Source organism: Vigna umbellata, chromosome 3, assembly GCF_029865625.1.
Source record: "Vigna umbellata cultivar VRB3 chromosome 3, Vumbellata_1.0, whole genome shotgun sequence".
Taxonomy (NCBI): domain Eukaryota; kingdom Viridiplantae; phylum Streptophyta; class Magnoliopsida; order Fabales; family Fabaceae; genus Vigna; species Vigna umbellata.
The window spans coordinates 55,586,339-55,595,819 of NC_142167.1; the positions used below are offsets into that span (position 1 = coordinate 55,586,339).

Here is a 9,481-nt window from a genome sequence, read left to right on the forward strand (position 1 = left end):
ACGATACAAACAATGGGGAGAACTTAACAAGGTGCTTCTCACTTCTAGTTTGTTATCTACCATTTAACAAACACTAATTTATAAAATCTGTTGTTTTCCTCTGCCTTTGAACTTTACACCATTCATGGACTTATGTTCTTTCACTCGCCTTCAGGAAAAGTTCTACATAAGAAATAGTGAATTTTTTTTATCTAAAAATATATGCTTCTAATTTCCATTTATTAAGCTTTTGAATTGAAGTTGAATAGATATGATGAGTGAGTAATGCATTTGGACAACCAGAAGTGAAACAAAATACAAAACCGCATTCAAACCAAGACAGACACACATGTTCAAAGCCAACCTGGTAAATATTATTTCAAATTTTTTAATAAAATCTTTATTAGATGGCAAAATATATTCTAATAGATATTCCAAAAAAGGTTATATTATACATCGATAGGAATATTCTTATAGATATTCAAATATGCATGCTAAATCAACAAAATTCCATCAAGAGAAACAGAAATGAACTTCGATTAAACAAATGCTGCTATATTTCTGAAGAATAAAAATAATCTTCTATCGGTGACAAAAAATTGTGAACTATTTACATGTCGAAGTATCGCCATAAAATTACATAAACCGTCAAACAAAAATATTCCCCTAATCCACATGCTTCTTCCAAGGACCACGATGAGCTATGCTTAATGAAGGCAATGGACTACAACATATTCCTAAATACTCAATACTTTCTAGGAAAACTCACGGTGGCTTCAATGGGTACTCATACATAGACTTTCGTTGCAAAATTCATAGGCTTCTCACAGTAAACCTTCTGCCTCTAAGTCTCTTGCCACTGAAAAAGAAAAGGCATCAGATGTTAAGGTACCGTGGTAGCACTTCTGTCGGTTAAAATAGAGGAAGATATAGAAATTGGAACAACACTTTTTTAACACTCAACAAAAATATATGATGTAGAAATGTGCAATGCAGTCAAACCAGTATCGCCAAATTCTTCTCAGAGTTTTAGTCATCAGCAAGTTGCATAAGAAAGGTATTAATTATTAGTTGCATAAAATTTACGACATTTGAGGAAGCTTCGCTTAACTACTTGGTCCACCACGCTAACTAAAGCTTCCTTCTAATTACTTGGTTCTCCGCACTACAAAACATTTTTCTATGATTGATGTTTGAATTATATGATTGATGCTTCTATGACGAAACATCGTGATCATATCTAAATACAATTCAACCAACGATTTTGAAGAATGTGTAAAACAAGTTTACAGAGTCTCCAAACTAATATTTGGAGTAAGTAAACTTTAATCCAAACGTTATACGAAGTGAACATCTAGAAGAAAGAGATACAATAAGAAGGAATCAGAAACAAGAAGAAAACTGACCATTTGACATGGGAAGAACCAAAACAACTCGCATGGTCACGGTGTTTGGTGGAAGCTGCAAGCGAAGAGGATAAAGCCTTCCATTCAAAGGACTCCGATTACATACAATGATTCCCTCTAGACCTGTCTCTTCCTCAAACTTTCGAGTCAATTCTTCAACTCCATTCCCTTTGAAAATCAAAGAATAGCCCTGCGAACCTTCATCCAACACCTCCCCGTTATCTTCAGCAATATTGTAGTAAATAATCCGCCCTTCCATCTTCTGTGACAAACCATTCAATTCATTCGACTGCAAACAAAACCAACCACAATCATCACCCACAACAACGACAGGAAGAGGCTATGTAAAGTGACAACTTCAGTATTTTTAAGCCTAAAAGGACAAAAGTGCTAAAAAATAATTATAAAGCATCTATGAATCGAAACTGTAATGTTTATATGAAAAATATTTCCAGTAACTACAATCACAACTTCAAACCTTGACATGGAAGGACATGGAATTGATCAGGAATTTCCTTCCATGTCAAGGATTGTGTGAGGAAACTGCAATTGCGAGTAAAACTTTGTCCTTGTCCATGTTGCTATGGTAAAACTTCTATGGAACAAAGGCACGTGCATGTGAATTTTGTTCATAAAGACAAAAACATAACTTTACCAAGAATCTCATAATACCTGTTGCCTTGTAAAGCTGGCAGACAATGATGGTGGTGGGGGAACCGGCGCGCTGGCCAGGACTGGAACAGGGTCGGAACCTGGCAACGGGGGAGCAGAGGGTTTACTGCTATTCGCCGGAGAGTTGACATAAATCTCGACGACCTCCACGTCCCAGAGGATCCAGTCCTGGGTGGCGGTCCTGTGAGGAATATCGTGCGTGACGGAGTTTCTCCAGGGCGGCACGCCCCCATTGGCGCGGAGGAAGTTGCCGTAGCGAGTCTTGAGCCTGACGCGGCCTCCGTCCTTGATGGGCTCCCACTCGACGGAGGAGTCGAGCCTCTGAGGGAGGGTCTGGAGGACCTTGTGGCCCGTCATGCCCAGGAGGAAGTTGATGTTGGAGGCTGTGAGGTATTTTCCGTAACAGCTTTTCAGGCGAATTATGTTGTCGTATTCGGGAACGTATTCGACGAGCCAGCGCGCGCTCTTGGAGGAGCCGTTGCGGCCTTGCGTGACGGACTCCTCGTCGTCCTCCGCCAGCAAGTACTTGTCGTGGTGGCTGCGGAGGCGCACCGCCTTGGCGCGGTGGAAGAAGTCCATGCCATTTCTGAACTTGTTGGAAGTTATTGCCTGCATGAGTAGTATGTAATGTAATTATACGATGAGAAGATGAGTATTCAGTGAGTGGGAGAAATGAAAGGAGATGGGTATTTATTCGGTAATGAAACTTTTACTATCATTATTTTTATTATTGTAATGGTTGTGGGTAAGAGTTAGTGTGCGTGACTGGTTGTTTGAACTTTCAACTGTCAAGGATGAAAAAAGGGAAAGAGGGAGTCAGCAGTGGCGACTTTTCGGGGACAACGCGTTTGGCCCTATGCATTACGTGGCGGAAGCGCCTAATCCGATTCATCTGTTTCAGTTTCAGTTTTCGTTCCGTGTTCTGCATCTCACCACAAATTATTGGTCATTCGCGTGTGACTTTTCGTAGAAATTATTACGTCATCTCAGCATGGCAAAATGCTTAATCCAGTTCAGTTTCTTAGCCTGGAAATCAGACCTCGCAATTATTGAGACCAACTTCAGCCGACTTTAAAACATTGAATTCAAGTAATACCTACTCAAATTATCATCTTATCTTATGACAGACACAAATTAAGTATACCACAAACTTTTTCAAAGTGGGAAATATTCCAACTAATTTCCAACATACCCTCACTCTTGCTTTCTAACACACCACCGTGTTAACATGCCAATGGTTATTTCCATGAAAAATATAGAAAATAGTTGGTAACTATAAAAATTTATTTGTGTAATTGAGTTGATGTTACAATTGCTATGATAGCGGTTTTTAGCGTTAAAAAAAATGTTTTAAGTGGATTTAGAATTATTATTTTTGTAATCACCAATGAAGCACATGTTTTAATCAATTTCTCTTTGCACCCATCATAGCTTTAGGAAAAAAAATTCCAGAATAGGAGTGGGTGAGTGTTTTCCAGGAAAGTGAGTGAGTCTCTTTCGAAAAAGTGTTTCCGAAATTAATTTATTGCAGTCTGAAAAATAAAATCCAGAATGATGGAGTATAGAAAGAAATTTGATGGGTTACATGAAGAAACGGCCGAAGGTACAAAGAAAATGCGCAGCCGAACCCAAGTAATTTTTTACCATTGCAGTGTAGTTGAATTTATGACTCGGCCAACTTAAACAGAATGATTCAGTGAGACAGTGAGGATTGGATTGGATATGCTATGCCAGATAGGATGAAGTGCTGACTCGGCCTAATTAAACTCAGTCACTATCGGTGACTCATTGTTGGATATGTATGGAACTTTATAGTGTGCGGTTTGGCGTCTTTCATACAAAAAAATTGAAAATAGAGAATCAAAATGATCTTCCACTGGAAGCCACACTACCAAAACCTCAATCCAAAAAATATAATAAAATATCAAATAACAAAAGCATAAAGGAACTTAAGAGAGACCACTACAAGAAGGAAAAGAAACAATACGTGGTGGGGTGGAAGCTATGGAGATTGGTATGGAGACAAAAGCCACTCAAAAGTGTGAAACTAACGTCTACACAAGGTGTCTTACACAAATAGACAATGTTATATTGAAATGATTGGTCGTAGAGATAAGTAAATTGTTGTTAACTTTGTATATTCTTCACTTTCTAGTCCCAATTACTACTGAAAACCCACCCCATTCAATAATTATATTCGGCTTCTAGTCCTTGTCAAGACAAAAAATATGAATGTGTACTTCCAATCCCATTCCCCTGCGAATGAATATGCGAATCCTCAAGATTAAATTAGATGAAAAACGCTCTCTCTGTCTTTCTCTGTCTCTCTCATAAATGCTATATCCATGTATCCTGACGTAGACGCATGGGTCATAATAAGAATAAGTAGGGTATAGAAAACTTCAGTTAAATGTTATATTATCATCTTCAAGTTGAGATTTAATTTTTGTTAAATCATAAGATCAGGAGTATACACTTTTGATCTTTTACGAACCAAAAAGAGGGAGGGACAGGAAGAAAACAATTGACCGAGGTAATTGTAATTCTCTCCCACACTTAGGGAAACATGTTGAGAAAACAACTTTGCCATATGGTAAGATTCATTTTAACAAATATAGAAAAACGTCAAATTTACACTACAATTTAGATGGAAGAAAAGACAAAGACAAAAAGAAAAGGTTAAAGTAAATGAAGAGAAAAATCCTATTATTTTGTAAAAAAGGACTAGTGTCAAATTGAAATAACAAAAAGATCTTTCTACGCATGTGGACTCGTTCCTTCACCAATTGTTAGTAGTGCGTTTACTATTTGGACTTTGGAATGTGAACGCATTTGTTAATGTGTGAGTTGTGTGACTACATTTTCGTTGGTGGAGAAGAGTTGGTGAAGGGAAGAAGCAACATATAGCACCTAAAATTCAACCAAGTGGCAATCAATTGGTAGTGGAGGACTCTGATATGGTAATACAGTGATGAGACTATAAGACCCTGCTTGTGAACGTCCAAAATTTTCATTGGACATACTCGAAAAACAAATTAACATCCATCCTGAAAGCTAATTGTGGCCACACGTATTTTGATGGAAACCGGAAATTAACCAAATAATCGAGTTTTTCTAGGAGTACGTTAACAAAACCCTTCTTATATAGACCTAAAACACCCAGTCCAGTGTTTTACTTATGTTAACAAACCCTTTTCATGCATAGACCTAAATTAGCCAAACACCTAACTATGTGTCCATTAGTATCACGGAATGGGAAAGAAAACTCGAGAGGAAGAGATATAGCTTCACTCACGCTAGCAGAGATGAGGTGTCAAACTATTTATTAAATGAGTTAAGACTTTTTCAAAAATTTATTTAGTTAAAAGGACTGGACTTCAGACTATTCAAATAAGACAATCTATTTACCTAAATAACAATAATGACCAGTGATGATGATAATAATAATTTTGGATTGTAATCTTTTGACACGATATATTATTACTTTGTGTAATTAAAGACGACTAATCTATATCAAGATAATGTTCATTAAATTCTTAAGAGACAGTTTTAACTCGTTTAAGAGATATTAATTACCAAGCAGACTTTGGAAAACTTTAGAATTAAACTAGATTTTCAAAAAAGTTAAGACATAAAAACAGGTTATATTAAATAAGTCAAGTCTTAAATATTTCAACTTCTTCAGGACTGGTATATATCAACCTTATAAAATTTAGCTTAGTCCATCTTTCAAACTTATTAGAGATCAATCTGAAATGTTTGGTTTAAAATATGCTTGTGATGCTTTATTGATTCAATATACTTCAAACACGTTGTTAGTAAAAACATTACCCAATCATAGTATAAATTGTAATACAAAATTTGTTTATTGGAATGATTTCTAATTAATTAATTTTGTGAATCTTTTATATTAGCCATACATAAAAATTATTATATTTATTTTGCATTTACATGTTTATTTAATTTGTATTCTTATAATGATTTATTAGATACAAATTAGAGTAATTTATATCTTCAATATACTGATCTATCGAACATTCATTTTATGCCAAATAATAATTAGTTTAATAATGAATACAATTTAAATAATAAAAATATTATTTACTGGAAATAAAATAATTAATGGTAATGATAAAAAATTAAAACAAAAAATAAAGTAATATATATATATATATAATAAATAAACAAATAAAATTATGAAAAAAAAAATTAAACTAATAAAAAACCAGTTAATCTAAAATTTATGTGGAGTTCATGCGTGCATAATTATGTTTTATCAAATGATTATAGAGTTTGTATAAAACACATAATACCACACTATTCACTAAGTGAACTTACTGGAAAAAAATAAGTTAAATATATTATAATACAATTTTAATATTACATATTATTCTGAATTTATTTGTATATTCAGAATCACTAAATAATAATGTAATTTTAAAATTATTAATTCTTACAATTAAAACTAAAAAAGAAAGCATTTTTAGGAATATTTTAGGAAGAAGAGTGGCAATGAATCACGTTAGTCCAAAATGTTGACAGTTACAACATACTTCTTAGTTATTTTTGTTTTGAAGCGCTTCAACTAAACCTGGTCAAGGGAAAGACCAAACACGGTGTGAACTCGTGTTTCAAAGAAATAAGAAAGTCATTCAGTTGAACTATAGTCTTTTACAATCTACAACAAAGAAATTTCCCTGAAAATTCTGAAGTATTTTTTCCCCTTTTAATAAGGTGTTGAAGTGTAATGGTTAATGAAATAAATTTTATCTTTTAAAAAAAGTATTCACTACTTATATTTCTTTTATTACTTTTACAATTGAAAGAAGAACTAAATCTCCTATAATTTAAGAATATGAACAACCCAAATATCACTCTCTATATATTGTTGGTTACTTTTTAATGGTTGAGCGTAGACTAAAAAGTTCAGATATTTTAGTTTACACATTTTATGTTTATTTATCCCTATAAATACAATGAACTATTATTGTAATTTTTATTTATTTATTTAAAAAAAACAACAACAAAAAACAGAGGCCCGAGAACTAGTTTTCTATGTTAACTAAATTAACGCGTTTCTCATTATTGATTTAGCCAATATTGTTACTTAGAATCATTTGAAAAACCTCACTTCCTCTCAACGAAAAATTCAACGGACAAAATATTCACGCAAAAATCGCTAAAGGAATAGTCGATGAACGAGAAAAACGCACCTGCAGCATCAGGTTCGAGTTCCGCCTCGCCGGCGGCGACTTGAGGGAAAAAACGGACATCGGCGACGCTGGTTCCGAATCGACGGAGAAATCATCGGAAGCGACAGACGAAACCGTGCTGTCGCACAAATCATCCACCAACTCCTCCACCGCCTCCACAGTCTCCACGTCCCACAGAACCCAATCCTTCGTCGCCGAACTGTGCGGCTCGTCCACCGTCACGCTGCTCCGCCATGGCGGCGTCCCTCCGTTCGCGCGCAGGAACTTTCCACTCCAGCTCATCAACTTCACCTGGAACCCGTCGCGTGTCACTTCCCAGTCGTGCTTGAAGTCCGCGCCGGGCTCGAAATCCCTCTGGAGCACCTTCTTTCCTGTCATCCCAAACAGAAACGGCGCCTCCGTCGCCGTTAAGTATCTTCCGTGGTAGCTCCTGAGGCGTACCTTTTTGCTTTCTCCGTCCGTGATCTCCTCTACCGTCCACCGCGCTCCCCGGCCGGAGGCCTTGCGGCTCTGGCGGACCTTGCTGCCGTCTGCGTCGGCCACGAGATACTTGTCAAGGTGGCTCCGCAGCCTCACCACGTTGGTTTTGGTGAATAACTCCATAGCGTGTCGATCGATGAGTGATGAAGCTGAAAACGAGACTGTAGATATATATGGATTGTAAATGTGAGAAACAGAGAAACAAAGAAATTATAACGGTTTGTGTATATATATATATAAGGAAAATGTTTTAGACAAACGCCCTCCTATAACACTTTAAAAAATTAATATTTTTAATGAGTTAGTAATTATATTATATGTTTATTTTAAAATGAGAAAATGTTATATAAAAGAAGTGATTCTTATATATAATTGTTATATTAAGATTAATTTATATATAGTTTATATATAGGTTTTTATTATTTTTTTTGTTTTTAAATGTGCATTTAAAAAGGAACACTAGTCAAACCTTTAAATAAATAATTTTTTAATGGTAGTATTTGATTTTTGACATAAAAAAATTTATCTTTAATGAATGTTGTAAATATTATAAAACAAAATTAATATATCATATTATCAAATAGATTGTTCTTTCATTATCTTCTATCCTAATATTAAATTTTCATTAAACAAAATCATCGATCATTAACCCTTTGCATGTTGCCCATAGGAAAATGACACTTGAACAACCATTTTTGACAACATTTAGACACGCGCACACGTGTCTAAATTTGAGTGGTCCATTTTCATTTAATTTTTCCAACTGGACCACTCAAATTTAGACACGTGTGCGCGTGTCTAAATGTTGTCAAAAATAGTTGTTCAAGTATCATTTTCCTTGCCCATAATACCACATGTAATACTCTTTTCATTATTTACTTTGTTTGTTATTCTTTCCTTTTGTCAGAAGTTTTTTTTTTCATTGTTTTTTCTCATTTTCTTTCTTTGTTATGTTATTAGTTGTTTTTTAAATCAAAATTTTCATATTTGATGTTTCAAACATTAAATATTAAAAAATAAATTTTAAATCTAACTCAAGTGAATTTTAAGTCTAATTTAACTCCACAAAATTGATTTAGAAGGTAAAATTTATATTCACTTATATATTTTAAACTAATTAATGGATGGTCCAATAATTACTCGATAGCGAGTAGAACATATATATCTAACAAACAAAAATCTCATTAACTCATGACTCAAATATCATGTTAAGAAGTGAACTTTAAGTTTAACTCAACCCACAAAATCAGTTGTAAGATGGGGTTTGCAATCAAACCCTTTAAATACTATGAATAATCTCCAATACCAGAAGGTTTGAGAATTTATCTCATTACCATAAGGTAATGAAACTCATTGGTTGTAAGTGGATATTTAAGACTAAAAATGTTTCTAAAAATAATGTGAAAAGGTATAAGGTTTGTCTTGTGAGGAAGGACTATACTCCAAAGGAATGGATTGAGTTTAAAAAGATTTTCTCTCTCACTTCATTGAAATATTCTTTTAGAAAAATCATGGATTTTACTACACATTATGATTTGAAGCTTCATCAAATGGATGTCATGATGACGTTTCTCAATGGCTACATTGACGAGATGATTTAAATGGTAAAACTAGAAAATCAAGAGATTCAAAGAATATAGTTTTGCAGAGTTTAAAACTCAAACCCGAGAGAGAGATGAAATGAGATTGAGATTTAACAAAACAAAATAAAAAGGAAAAACCCTAGACTTC

General features: G+C 34.4%; 1 protein-coding gene across 1 annotated transcript; it reads right to left on the reverse strand.

Annotated features, from left to right (window-relative positions):
- Nucleotides 1-518: 518 nt before the first annotated feature.
- Nucleotides 519-7,965, reverse strand: LOC124831765 (uncharacterized). The gene is made up of 4 exons (XM_047305845.2): nucleotides 7,271-7,965; nucleotides 2,058-2,666; nucleotides 1,386-1,674; nucleotides 519-838 (listed from the first exon to the last, which is right to left on the reverse strand). The coding sequence occupies exons 1-4, from the start codon at nucleotides 7,871-7,873 to the stop codon at nucleotides 804-806; spliced, it is 1,536 nt and encodes a 511-aa protein (XP_047161801.1). The 5' UTR covers nucleotides 7,874-7,965; the 3' UTR covers nucleotides 519-803.
- Nucleotides 7,966-9,481: the final 1,516 nt, after the last annotated feature.

What these genes read in the sequence shown, in the direction of transcription:
- LOC124831765 (XM_047305845.2), bottom strand. Translation starts at nt 7,873, where the DNA reads ATGGAGTTATTCACCAAAACCAACGTGGTGAGGCTGCGGAGCCACCTT. An exon ending in CCAGCTTTACAAGGCAACAG is followed by an intron (nt 1,675 to 2,057) that starts GTATTATGAGAT and finishes TTTTGTTTGCAG; the next exon opens with TCGAATGAATTGAATGGTTT. An exon ending in GGTTCTTCCCATGTCAAATG is followed by an intron (nt 839 to 1,385) that starts GTCAGTTTTCTT and finishes TTTCTTTTTCAG; the next exon opens with TGGCAAGAGACTTAGAGGCA.